Below are 14,498 nucleotides of genomic sequence, written 5' to 3' on the forward strand. Positions count from 1 at the left end.
CTTTAAACAGTGCTTGTAATACCTCTCCTGAAAACATAAGTACATGCGTAACCTTCCTTGAACTCAATGGAACTGTGTAAGTCAGGAAACTTATGCACATGCTTAAGTATTTGCAGGATCAGGCCATTAGTCTAGGAAAGGTTTCTGAGGCATAAAATGAGTGATGTACCCTATATGAGCAGTTGATGATTATTCTTGCCATCTATTAAAACAAATTAGAGTGGCCCGTGAGGCACAAGAAGGAACATAGTACAGCTTAAAATTAGTATAAAAAGTTATGCAATGGATCCTAGTTTTTAGTTCAAAGCTGAAGTGTGTATAGAGATGTTTTACAACAGATGGATTTTATATAATCAATGTATCAAAATTCTGATCAGTCAAGTAGCATTAAAATTAAATGTTTCCTCCATTTTCTGTTTATTAGCATGATAGATGTTAATTTTAAACAAGAACACAGTGCAACATGTTGAAACTGACTAGAGAAATAACTGATATTTATGAAAAAATGGACCAGTATATCAAATTAAATAAAATGTATGAGCCTGGGAATATTATTCTGGAATACTTGTCAATGGCATGGGTGTCGATGCGCATGCTGACGTATCTCTGGCTTTTCCTCCTGCTTGAACTCCTTTCTGAACCAAGTGTCAGCTGCATCATCATTCTGTCTTGTTTATCTCCATTCTCAGACACATAGTGTCCCAGTTCATTCACATCCCCATCGCTGTAGCTGCCGTCCATCATCAAGGGCCGGGGCTGAGGTAGTCCGCAAGTACAAGGAAGCTGTGAATAAGGTCAAGTGTAGTTATATGAGATAGGAATTTGGACCCTGATGATCCTCCTCTCCTTACACAGGCAGAGGAAGCAAATCCTGGTGGAAACCAGGCTCCTGGGGGACAGAGGAAGAGAGAGCAGTAGCAATGGAGTTGGGCAACAGCTCCCTCTGTAGCATGCCCTTCCTGGGGACCTTTTCTTCCCTTGGTGCAGATGCTGCAATAAGTGTGAACGAGGGAATCATGCTATCAGGGGTGAGGGAAAGCTAAAGGAGTACTGCTGGGGGCCAGCTCTCTGCAGGGCTGTCCCTGGATCCAACTGGATGGAGCCCATTTTACCTTTGTAGCCCCTGATCACTGGGCTTCACGTTGTATAATTTGTAGTATTTACCATCTTTCATATTCTTATATGACAACAAAGGCTGGGATTTTATTTGTCAGGTTATTATAAAAATTCTGAAGGACTGTCCATGCCGGAAGAGCCTAGTAAGTTCTAGGACCCTACATAGGAAGATGGCCTCTTCTGCTGAATCAGCCAAATATCAGGTGTTACAACTAGGGCTGTCCACGAACCGCAATTTCTGTTTCTCAGGAAATTCTGCTATTTTGAAATTTGCTTTCATTCTGAATTTCCCACAAAATAAACTTTTTGTGTCATTTTACCTATTCCTTCTTAAAATGTAATACTTTATAATAATATAAGTTTCTACATGACAAGTTGTTGCAAAACAAAAAATTGAGACACTTTGTTCTGATAAGATTGAAGGCTTATAGAAATACTTTGGTTAGTTTTTTTCTAAGCAAAATTTTGTTGAGATCAACATGTTGCCACAGAATTTTTGATTTTGATGAATCGGCATTTTCCAACAGAAAAATGTTTCAGTGGAATATTTTCAACCAGCTCTAGTTACAGCCCTGTGTAAGGATGCAGAGATTCCTATCATGAGAAAGCAAAGCTGATAGGTCCTGTTAGCTCCACTCCAGGATATAAAGAGGGCTGGAGTCTCTCCTTGAAGCAGAGGGAACTAAGGGGAAGGAGAGAAGGAACTTGCAGAGAAAAAACCTTAGGAAAAGCCAAGCTCAAGAGGAAAGCGTAGGTGGAGGATTTTGTTGTTGTTTAACATAACAGCAAAGGCAAAGGGATCATTTTGAATCACCGCAGTCTCGACTGTTTCTGGAGGAGGGTGGGAACTCCACTTCTTTACAACTACAAATATTCCTGAGAGGATGCCCATTTTTAATTGCACACTGTAAACAGAGCCCTAACCTGTGCTTAGATGTGTTTGAACCTTCCTTGTTGTCTGAACACCCACTCCATTCACAATACTATTTCTATCTGGTGTTATTTGCAAGTTAGTCTCTTAACTACAAAGAGAGAGAATTAAAAAGAAAAGATACCAAAAAGTCACATTACAATATGAATAGGGATTTTGTCCAGTTGACTTTACATGCTGAAGAAACTTAAGTGAGATAGGGTTCCAGATGACATTAGCTAACTTTTAAACTATCTAACGAGGAACACTGCACTGATACTTTTTCCACACACTCTATTCTTCCAAGGACGTTTAGATTTTTCACATTGTGGATGCAGACTTTTGAAGCACGATCAGCCCATTCAAACACCTATTTCAATTACGTACAACATCACTGGACATAATAAACTCACTTTGTCTCGCAGTTTCCTCTCCTTCCGCTCTTGCACTGTTGTCAGGTAGTTCACTGCTGCGTATTCCAACACTGAGAGAAAGACGAACACAAAACTGACCCAGAGGTAAATGTCCACAGCTTTGATGTAGGAAACTCGAGGCATGGAGGCGTTTACACCAGTAATGATTGTAGACATGGTCAGTACCGTAGTTATTCCTGGGAACACACCATCATCCATTCAGACATAAACAGTGAAGACAATTCAAACTGTGTTCTTTACAGCAAACATGAGGACTTATTTCTGAAGTTCTAATTTTTCCTTAAAATGTATCTTTCAGTTTCAGGGGTGGCTTAGTGGGATCCAGAAATCCCTCATTTCTAACCCTGATTCTCATACTAAGGGCTTGTTTTCAGTACAAAGTTAACCTTGTGTTCTTACTTGAGTGCTGTCCCTAACCCAAACGTCCATCCACACAAAAACCTCTCATTCAGATGTTGGTGCGCTTTACATGTGAGGCAGCTAGCATGTCAGGGAATAAAGGCTAACACTTGACTGCTGTCAACACTCAAGCTTCTAACATGAGCACTCTGCAGTGCGGATGCAGGCAAAGCAACTTGGGCACTGTTAATTTTCCAGTGCCTTTCCACAATTCTCCCTACCCTGGGTTTTTGTGCCATCTGCCTACTCCCTGCTTCTGCACTGGAAGTCACCTATCAGCTCTTATACATTTGAACCTCACATTGCACATAGCTTGCATACCTGCAGCATTTCTATTGTGCTTCTACCACATGTGAACAGAAGACCTGGTGCCTGGGAGATCATATTCCCACCATCCTGCCAGCTGACCAGAGACTGACACCGGGGTTTTGGTGGATCTCTGGTGTGAGGACAGCAAAAGCCATGATTCTAGGGGCAGGACACAAAATCTACAGTTCTGTGATGTCATCTCCAAGAAGCTAGCTAAGGAAGGGATCTACCAAAAAGGACTTCAGTGTCAAGAGAAAATTAAATCCCTCAAGAATGGGGGTAGCAGAAGACGAAATGTTGTAGTACCCAACTTCCCAAGAATGTGCCAGAGGTGAGCTCCCTCGGAGGCAGAGAGGTTAAGGGCCAGAGTCTGAGAGCTTAATTCAGGTTGAGCAATACATTATTCTGTGAGAAATCCCACTGATTCTAGCAGGATGTCTCATGGATGAAGGTACTACGCAACATGCCAGGGCATGAGAATCTGGCTGTAATTAAGTTGCTTCCTGCTATTGTTTCCCATTTGTAAAATAGGGATAATCTTATATACCTCCCTCACATGCAGGGCTGTTAGCAGGATTAATTACTTAATGTTAGTAAACCGCTTTGAAAATGAAAAGCTCCACATAAGCACTATGTTTTTATTTTCTATTGCTGTAAGTCTCAACTAGGTTTCTAAGCATTTGATATCACTGCCTTAGTATAAATGTCAACCATTTTGTAATAAAAACATGAATACATATGTTCCATTCATATGTGTTCTATGTCTATACATATTCTCTCCATTAAGCACATTAATTTGCGATAAATAAGGCCCTGATCCTGGTTCAAGTTGAAATCAGTGGGAGTGGGATTGGACTCAAAGTCCATGTGTCTAAGATCCCAATCTTACAGAGTAAGCCTAGGGGTCTGCTAGCAAGTAGCTCATTGCAGAACTGAGAGCTAAATCCCATAGACGTCTTTGAAAATATCACCTAATATTTTAATTCCAACAATAATTAATTTTATTGCAAAGAAAAATGTAAGATTGAACAGAGTTGCTGATGCTGGTTTTCACCTCTTGTTCTGCTACAATTTGTAAAGTGTTTTGAGACCTATGGATGGAAAATGTTCTGTACTTGCTATGTATTATAATTTGGACTGTTGATTAATCGTAGGAAACTAAAAAAAATTAATCACGATTAAAAAAATTAATTGCAATTAATCGCACTGTTACATAATATCAGAGGGGTAGCCGTGTTAGTCTGTAGACACAAAAACAATGAGGATTCCGGTGGCATCTTAAAGACTAACAGATTTATTTGGGCATAAGCATCTGAAGAAGTGGGGTTTTTTACTCACAAAAGCTTATGCCCAAATAAATCTGTTAGTCTTTAAGGTGCCACCGGACATCTCGTTGTTTTTGTTAAACAATAGAACACCAATTGAAATTTATTAAATATTTTTGGATATTTTTCTACATTTTCAAATATATTGATTTCAATTACAACACAGAATACAAAGTGTACAGTGTTCACTTTATATTATTTTTTATTACAAATATTTGCACTGTAAAAATTATAAAGAAATGCAAAGAAAATACCAATGTGAAATTTCTAAAGATAGCTACAGCACTCGACCCAAGGTTTAAGAATCTGAAGTGCCTTCCAAAATTTGAGAGGGATGAAGTGTGGAGCATGCTTTCAGAAGTCTTAAAAGAGCAACATTCCAATGCGGAAACTACAGAACCCGAAATACCAAAAAAGAAAATCAACCTTCTGCTGGTGGCATTTGACTCAGATGATGAAAATGAACATGGATTGTCTGCACTGCTTTGGATCATTATCGAGCAGAACCTGTCATCAGCATGGACGCATGTCCTCTGAAATGGCGGTTGAAGCATCAAGGGACATATGAATCTTTAGTGCATCTGGCATGTAAATATCTTGCGACGCCGACTACAACAGTGCCACGCAAACACCTGTTTTTATTTTCAGGTCACATTGTAAACAAGAATAGGCAGCATTATCTTCATAGAATCATAGAAGGTTAGGGTTGGAAGAGACCTGAGGAGGTCATCTAGTCCAACCCCCTGCTTAAAGCAGGACCAACCCCAACTTAATCATCCCAGCCAGGGCTTTGTCAAGCCTCAACTTAAAAACCTCTAAGGATGAAAATTCCACCACCTCTCTAGGTAACTTGTTCCAGTGCTTCACCACCCTCCTAGTGAAGTATTTTTTCCTAATATCCAACCTAGACCTCCCCCACTGCAACTTGAGACCATTACTCCTTGTCCTGTCATCTGCCACCACTGAGAAGAGCCTAGCTCCATCATCTTTGGAATCCCCCTTCAGGTAATTGAAGGCTGCTGTCAAATCCCCCCTCATTCTTCTCTTCTGCAGACTAAATAACCCCAGTTCCCTCAGCCTCTCCTCATAAGTCATGTTCCCCAGCCCCCTAATCATTTTAATTGCCCTCAGCTGGACTCTCTCCAATTTGTCCACATCCCTTCTATAGTGTGGGGACCAAAACTGGACACAAAACTTCAGATGTGGCCTTACCAGTGCCAAATAGAGGGGAATAATCACTTCCCTCGATCTGCTGGCAATGCTCCTACTAATGCAGCCCAATATGCCATTAGCCTTCTTGGCAACAAGGGCACACTGTTGACTCATATCCAGTTTCTCGTCCACTGTAATCCCCAGGTCCTTTTCTGCAGAACTGCCACTTAGCCATTTGGTCCCCAGCCTGTAGCAGTGCATGGGATTCTTCCATCCGAAGTGCAGGACTCTGCACTTGTCCTTGTTGAACCTCATCAGATTTCTTTTGGCCCAATCAAACCAATTTGTCTAGGTTTCTCTGGACCCTATCCCTGCACTCCAGTGTATCTACCTCTCCCCCCATCTTAGTGTCATCCGCGAAGTTGCTGAGGGTGCAATCCATCCCATCGTCCAGATCATTAATTAAGATGTTGACCAAAACTGGCCCCAGGACACACCCCTGGGGCACTCCACTTGATACGAGCTACCAACTAGACATCGAGCCATTGATCACTACCTGTTGAACCTGACGATCTAGCTAGCTTTCTATTCACCTTATAGTCCATTCATCCAATCCATACTTCTTTAACTTGCTGGCAAGAATTCTGTGAGAGACCATATCAAACATTTTACTAAAGTCTAGGTGCATTTATCTTCTGCAAATGTAAACAAACTTGTTTATCTGAGTGATTGGCTGAACAAGAAGTAGGACTGATTGGACCTGTAGGGCTTCTAAAGTTTTAGATTTTTTTTTAATGCAGCATTTTTTTGTACATAATTCTACATTTGTATGTTCAACTTTCATGATAAAGAGATTACACTACAGTTCTTGTATTAAGTGAAATACTGAATTGGAAAATACTATTTCTTTTGTGCAAATATTTATAATAAAAAATTAAATATAAAGTGAACATTGTAAACTTTGTATTCTGTGTTGTAATTGAAATCAAGATATTTGAAAATGTAGAAAACATCCAAAAATATTTAAATAAATTATATTCTATTATTGTTTAACAGTGCGATTAATCTTTATTTTTTTTAATCGCTTGACAGCCCTAATTATAATTATATAATAACAGAAAGAGAAAATGAACACTGTGTTTGTTCTTCACTATATTTTGGTGTGCAACTGTCATTTGTGATACTGACTAATACAGTTAAAATATTGCTAGGGTAATAAAGAAGAGATGAATAGGGTCAGCCTATCCTAACCTACATGTGTAAGTGTGAGCAAGTGTAGTAGATTAATTCAGTGGCTGAATTCTAAGCTATGTGACAATGTGGTATGGTCTATATCACAGGCTGGGGGTTGATGCTGATGAGATTGTCTCAATAAGTAGGTCTTTGCTAGTGTATGGTCACTCAGCTGTGCCGATTACAAGATTATTTTTACCTAAAGGGACCCTGGCAGGTACAGCTCTGCGATCAATCCAGAAAGACACCCAGGACAGCATGACCATCAGAGTGGCAGGGAAATAGGTTTGAAGCAAGAAGAAGAAGATGTGGCGGCGTAAAGTGAAGTTAATGTACAGGCGATTGTACCACCCTGTACCACAGAGAGAAGGAAAAAAGGATAACTAACACCAAAGGAAAACCATCCACAAATACAATATAGGACATTTTGAGATCATTTCAACATCCACAGTGGAACAGTGCTATACTTTCTTATAAGAAAAATATTAGACGTGACCAATACAGGTTCATCTCCGTTGAAGAGCAAAGTGGCTCTTAATCAAACCATCCATATTCTTGAAGTTTCATCACCTCACAGGACTGGATCTTTAGAGCAAATATCACACCTGCTCTTGAAAGCCCCCTGTGCAAGGAACTCCTGTTGCAGTCAATAATGATTGGAATAATGGGAGTTCCATGCAGAGAGGGCTTATAGGATCGGGACCCTCATTGTATATATAATTCTAATAAATGCACCAGATAACTATGTGGATATAAATTTAAAATTTCCAATTAGCTTTGCATCTGCAAATCTTCCCACACTTCAGTCAACTTCCGTGAGGTCCAGTTGTCATGCAACATGCTTCCATACAGGGATTATTATTCTTTATATAGCACCACAAATGTACCATTACACAGCACGGCACAAAGGGAGAAGTGTGATTGTGGCAGGGTGTACCAGGCCCTGCAGTCCTACCACACCTTGCCCCAGGAAAGGGAGCAGAAGAGGTTTATCCTCAAGGCTGCCTAGAGAGGCTGCAGGGAGAAGCCAGTCAGAGACCACAAGCCTCATATAAAAAGGAGCTTCTGGACAGAGCAGTTCAGTTGCTGGCTGGCTACAGGGGCTGGAGGGCTGAACAGATCAGTGCTGTCTGTCATCTGCTGAGCACCTCCAAGGATGGTGCTCCTGGCTAGGTGCAGGAATTGCAGTACCTGGACACAGTAGTTTCTGGCAGGGACCAGGGAGCAAGGAAGGTGCTCCTGGCTGGTTGCATGGACTCAAGAAAAACTTCAGCCCTGAGATAAGGGTGAAGATACTGGGGCTGTGGGGAAGTGGCCCAGGAAAACGCAGCAATTAGTAAAGGGATGCAGCAGGCAGCTGCTACTTACAGAGTCCCTGGGTCAGGACCTGGAGTACTGGGCGGGCCCAGGTCCCCCTCCACCAGCCACTAGGGAAGTGGCTTATGAAGAATCTCCAGGGAGGAAGCCCTGGGGGCACTGCTCCATACTAGAGCAGGGACAATTTGAGAGAGAGCCCAGAAGGCGTGAGAGAAAGTTTGAAGGCTAACCCAGGAGGGGCTATAACCAAGGTACTGCAATAGGCCTTGTTGGACTGGTTGAGGATTGAACCCAGGGACGGGGCTGCAGGCTGACACCAGCGGAGGGCACTCTGATAAGCTTTGTTGAACGGATTGAGGCTCGAGCCCAGGGATAGGGCTACAAAGACTGTACTGAGGGCACAGAGGTAGGCCCTGTTGGATCACCTGGAAGGGGTCTGTTTTGTGTGTTTGTTTCACACATGGACTGTGTGTGACTTGGATGGATGGCTGAGTCACTGGAAACCTGCCAGAGAAGTTAACTGCCAGGTGCAGCTAGAAGGGGAGTGCAGGCATGCACACACACGATAGTATGAGCTCATGTGAAGTGAGTGGGCCCCATCACAAGTGGTACGAGAGTGGGATCCTTTTGGCCCAACCCCTGAAAACAAGAGGTACTACAATGGAAGAGGTGATCTGCCTGGTAGTGGCAGGCAGCAGCAGCAGGTAGCCAGAAGCAGCTATGCCGCAGAAGCAGCGGACCCAAGCCCTGCTGATGCAGCTGTTGGAGAACCAGCAGAAATAGCAGGACACTCAGTTTGCAGCACAACATTGATGGCAAGAGACCCACTCCAGACAGCAGGAGTGGATACAGAGATGCTTGGGTTACCAGGCTGGAGGCCTGAAGCCCAGCCGTGGAGATGTTATGGGCATTTAAGAAGGGGCTTGCCCTGGGGTGAATGAGCGAGGAAGGGCAAGGCTTAATTGCTTTTATTGTGGAGTGGTGGGCCACGTAAAAAGGTTTTGCTGCAAGAGGAAAGGCAGGGACCCCAAGGATAAGATAGATGAGAAGAGCATGTCTGATGGTGCAAATCCCTATCGCTAGGGGCACCAGAGCTGACACCAGAAACAGTGAAGACTGTCACAGCTCAGCAGATCCACGCCATGAAGAGTGTAGGAATGCAGAAGGGAATCACTCAGGTCACTGAGGCAGAGACTGCCGGTCTCTAATTGGCTGTTCCCTGCAGCCTCTTGAGGCAGCCTGCAGAACTCACCTTTTCTGCTCCCTTTCCTGGGGCGGGGTGTGGTAGGACCGTGGGCCTGGTACACCCTGTCACAGTGATGAACAAATAATTAAGTCCAAGTTTGCAATTCCTCATGAACTTTGCCTATGCTTCAGCCCTTGTGGGAAAGGGAATGCCTTGGACCATTTGCTAGTGAGTCCTTTGTGGCCAATTCAAGGGTAGTTTTTATGGGCCCCAGTTTTTTGCACTGTAAAAAACATACCAGTCTATCTCTTAAGGCAGAGGTAAAGTTGATCTCATCTGATTGGGGAAGGAGGGGAGAAAGCAAAAATCTATTATAATTTCACAACTTTAGCAACATTCACTTACCTGTACTGCTGTAAAAGGCAAGCTTTGTGGTGGTGTGAAACTCCTGTATAAGGAACTGGGATAGCGATATCCTCTCATCTGTTTTTAGGGAATCATTCCCATTCTTCCAGTACAGCATTAGATCATCTTCAGTGTAGGCATCTAGGAAAGTAGGAGTAAATCTTTGGTGCAGTGCAATTATACCAGATAGTATTGAGTCTACAGTTCAGAATGGGTCAATATGTCTTCAAAGGTAGGTATAAAAACTTTGGCAGAAACAGCAGATTTTCTGCCAGTTTGGTCCAGTATCAGTGATGGTCATGGATGACTGTGCATGTGATTATGGTTCGGGCTACGATTTAGTCATGGGTATTTTTAGTAAAAGTCATGGAGAGGTCACGGGCAATAAACAAAAATTCATGGCTGGTGATCTGGTGACCATGACTTATACTATAAATACCCCTGACTGAATTTTGGGGGGTGTTACTGGGAGGGGTATCTGGGGAAGGCCAAGCCGGGGCTCGCTGCTGTGGGTGGAGGGAGGGCACATCCAGGGACTGCTGCTGGGGGGGGGGCTGTTGCTGGAGGGGGGCCAGTGGCACCAGCTGCTGGGGGCTGCTGGAGCAGCGACTGCTCCAGCCACTCAGGCAGTTCCTGGGGCCAGCCACACTGGCTGTTACTTGGGTGGTCCCCAAGGCCAGCTGCTTGGGCAGCCCTGTGACCTCTGTGACAAACACAGAGCCATAATTATGGTAAAGGATCATTCTGGTTATTGTTATGAGCTGGTTTATGCCTTGTTATAAGTTGAGTTAAAACCTTGTTGAAACTGCTGTGTGAATGCACCCTTCATTTAAAATGGTTGTAAGAAACACTTAAGGCCTAATGGAGTCTGGCCACACACTAACACCAGGGAGGCAGAGGGTTCCCTCCTGTTCTTACCAGGTGGGTGAGGAAAAAGTCTAGCTGAGGGGGCAGACAAGAAACCGAGACTGAGGGTACGTCTACACTACCCACTGGATCGGCGCGCAGGTATCAATCCAGTGGCAGTCGATTTATCACGTCTAGTCTAGACACGATAAATTGATCCCCGAGCTCTCTCCCGTGGACTCCTGTACTCCACCGCTGCGAGAGGCACAGGCGGAGTCGACGGGGAGCGGCAGCAGTCAACTCACTGCGGTGAAGACACCATGGTAAGTCGATCTAAGTATGTCGACTTCAGCTACGTTATTCACGTAGCTGAAGTTGCATAACTTAGATCGATCTCCCCTGCCAGTGTAGACCAGGGCTAAGGCAGAGCAAGAAAGCCAAGCAGGAGTCTTCAAACATGATGTGACCCTTGAGCATGCCTAGAAAGAGCTTTTGAGTCTAGGGTGGGCTAAAGAGGGTTGGGGCTGGAAACAAAGAAGCTATTCCCTTGTTTTGGTTCCTCCTGTATACGGAGAAGTAGGACTTTGTATACATCTTGTAAATAAACAAGACTGCATCAAATAAAATACCAGCCTCCATCCATTTCTACTCTCAACTGGAACATCCTCAAGGCCCCAGAATTGGACTAGTTGCTTGGGTGAAAAAAGTGGTAACATAGTTTGATTTCAAGATGCCTTAGCCCTGCATCTTGCAGAGAGTTATGGTGACTGCTGTGGGGCATAATAATCACCTCTTTCCTTGTGTTCCAATTACATTTAGTTGTCTAGTCTTGGGTTGTATACCAGGGTTAGTTATTCCCAGAAAAAACACAAACAAAACAAAACCCCATCCCAAGCCCAAAAACAACTGTTAAAGCAGCATTAAGGTTGTAAATGCTTATTAACAATGCAAGGGGAAAAATATGTTAATAGGATATAGTTGTTTAAAAATATATATGTATGAAAGCCAGGACATTCGAAGTTAGGTCAGATTTAGAAAAAGGAGCTCCATGAGGATGCGAATTTGGATGTATCTTTATTATGTACTCTGGCTAAATTTGTGACGCATATCAGGTACATTCATTTATTTGTTGAGTAGTACAGTGCAGTGTGATTATCTGAGGCAAACCACACCTACGATTATTGTAACTGAAAGAGGGCAGAGGAAAAGCTTTCCCAGTTGTTTTCAGTTTGTTGACTTTGGTCAGAGTTGCAGGTTGTTCTACACTTCTGAAAAACAGGCCATTTACTTAGGTGCCTGACATAAATTTAGGAGCCTAATTTTAGGCTCCCATATTTGAAAATCTTGGTCTACATATGTATCCTGTTTACTTACAACTTTCAATTTCCAGCGAACACGTCTGTGTGTCCAGGGGGAAGCGACTGAAATCCATGTTGCACATTGCAGTTACTGTGACCCTAGAAATGAAAAATACGTGTTTAAAAACTTTCCTCTCTTTCATGACTGAAAAATGGTAAAGGAAAAACAAACAAAACTGCAAGTTAGTTTTGTATGAAATAAAATATAGCCCCTACATATTCGAATAGGCCCACATGTTACCAGGGGTTGAATTAAAAGGGAAAAAAATAATGCTATTAGCCCAACTTCTGCCCACTTGAAATGCCAAGTATCTCTTTTCAGAGAATGCCAGCTTTGCCAGCTGCTTTCCAGTTGTAAAGAATAGTTTATTGATAGTCAGATACCATCAATGCATTGGCCATCCTATGTGTCACCGTTCAGGGCAACTACACCTGTATTTCCCAATCATGGTACAGCAAGACACTCACTCTAGGGTCCGGCTTCTCAGTCATCACCTCTCTTAGGTGGAGACCCATGTCTCTCTCCCTCCTGACCAGGGTATTTCAAGGCTGCACAGGTCCCTTCCTACACTGTGAATTGCCCAGCAAGTCAGCATGGCCTAACCAGGCCTGCTTTGTTTTCTCCTCAGTGGCTAAAAACACCATAATTGCCCACAGTTATAAGGTAACATGCAGCCCTTTCTAAGCAAGCATATTTATTCTTAAGGTGAAAGCATTATAGAGAAAACATTAAAAACAATACTAGAACCTACAAACATGCTAATAAATTTACCAGAGTTCACCCCAACTTCAGCAAGGGCTCTGGTAGGATTCTGTCCTTCAAACAACATCCAGGGGTTTGTCTATGGTCATAAGTTCATAACAGCTTTTGCTCAGAACAAGAACCCACAATCATAGGTTGGCCTTTCCTTTTTACAGCTGGGGACTTTGATAGAGATTGTGATAGGTAATCAGTCAGACAACGGTTTTCTCCTCTGGGCATAGCCTCAAAGGGCTGGGTCTGGTAGGTCGGAATTTGCATTTACCTCCCCCCAGGTATTTCTTAGGAAACCCACTCTACTGTGCTTGTCTCAAAAGTTCCTTTTTGTCTAGTACATTGTTTAAAATAGTCCTTTGAAGCTCATAACACTTCCCCAGGGTTTACACTGGCCACGTCTCCCTGCTGGAGAAGTTACATACAATCCCACAATAATATATACATTTTGCATTTTTAATACAATGGACTCCAAAGCTATTTAAATGTAATTTAGTAGGATCTCCCACAGATACTGCGGGAAATAGCCATGTCTATCACATTATGCAGTGGTGTAACGGGGCCTTGGTACAAGAATAGGTATGTGGGGCCCTTTTCCAATTCTGAAATCTGTCCCCCTCCAGCTCCTCCACAGCCCCAGTACATCTACCCCATCCCCTAGCTCCTGCCTAGCTCCACGGCAGTTTCCTTCATAGCCCCAGTCCAGCCCCACTGCCCCCCCACCCCAGCTCCTGCTCAGTTCTCCCATAGCCCCAATCCAGTCCTCTCATCCCCCAACTCCCACCTAGCTACCCTCCAGACTTTTCTCCTTTCTGTTGGGATATGTATGGGTTAAGTAGAGACCTGGGGAGCTGCTAATGTGCTGACATGGCATTAGGGGACAAAGGCATAAGAAGGCTGTAGTTCTTTGTTTAATAAATAAGATGCCATATTTTGCCCTTCCCTGTTGCTTGTAAGAATTGATAAGTTTTACAGCTGCATAAGAAATGTAGGGATCTAAAAGATACCTTTTGAGTAAAGCAGTGTTATCTCCTCCTCCCTTCCTTTTCCAGCTACATAAACAAGCCCTAGCTTATGGCCTTTTCCTCCCTCCCCTAAGAATTGCTGACCAGGGAGATTTGTGGCAACAAATTGTTGCAAAGAAATATATTTTCAAGGTAAAATGCCTGTGTAATGCTGTGCACAATAAAGAGGGTGGGTTTACTAACAAAATGGGTGTTTTTATTACGTACTAAGGGCTTTGGGGGTGTTGTAACGGATGTCGGCATGTACATACTCACAAATAAAAAGAATGTGCTGTAACTAATTCAGGGCTTACTGGACAATAGGGTCCAGGGGAACAAGTATTGCAATAAAGAAGCCCGTCCTCATATCCGCCTCTGGGTCAACCTACTTTTTCTTCTAACACTTTCCAGTTCTGATCCACCCCTCCCAGCTCTCCTTCAAACCTTCCTTCAGCCTCCAGTCCAGCCCTCAGCTCCCCAGCCTTAATCCAATCTCCCCTCCAGGCTCTTTTAGCTCCCCTTCTGTCCCCCCCCCCCATCCTGGTCTACCCCCCAGCCCCATTTCAGGTTCTCACAAACCTTCCCCCAGCTCCTCCCCTCGGTCCCTTTCTGCTCATCTCCAACCTTCCCCTCCCCCATCCCCCTAGTCCTGATCCAGGCCCCCTGACCTCCGCTTTAACCCATTCCCCCACCTCAATAGCACTGATCCAGCCCCCAGCTCCACCCAGTTCTGTTCCAACGCCCCTCCCC

General features: G+C 43.6%; 1 protein-coding gene across 1 annotated transcript in view; it reads right to left on the minus strand.

Moving 5' to 3' along the window:
• Positions 1 to 393: 393 nt before the first annotated feature.
• The window catches only part of GABRR1 (gamma-aminobutyric acid type A receptor subunit rho1), a 72,319-nt gene continuing 58,214 nt past the window's right edge, over positions 394 to 14,498 (minus strand). Inside the window, exons 6-10 of the mRNA XM_048845031.2 lie at positions 12,007 to 12,089; positions 9,787 to 9,927; positions 7,078 to 7,230; positions 2,440 to 2,636; positions 394 to 783 (exon numbers count right to left, since the gene is read on the minus strand). Coding sequence (XP_048700988.1) covers positions 496 to 783; positions 2,440 to 2,636; positions 7,078 to 7,230; positions 9,787 to 9,927; positions 12,007 to 12,089 — 862 coding nt within the window. The 3' untranslated portion in view covers positions 394 to 495. The remainder of the gene's footprint in view (positions 784 to 2,439; positions 2,637 to 7,077; positions 7,231 to 9,786; positions 9,928 to 12,006; positions 12,090 to 14,498) is intronic.

Source organism: Caretta caretta, chromosome 3, assembly GCF_965140235.1.
Source record: "Caretta caretta isolate rCarCar2 chromosome 3, rCarCar1.hap1, whole genome shotgun sequence".
NCBI classification, from domain to species: domain Eukaryota; kingdom Metazoa; phylum Chordata; order Testudines; family Cheloniidae; genus Caretta; species Caretta caretta.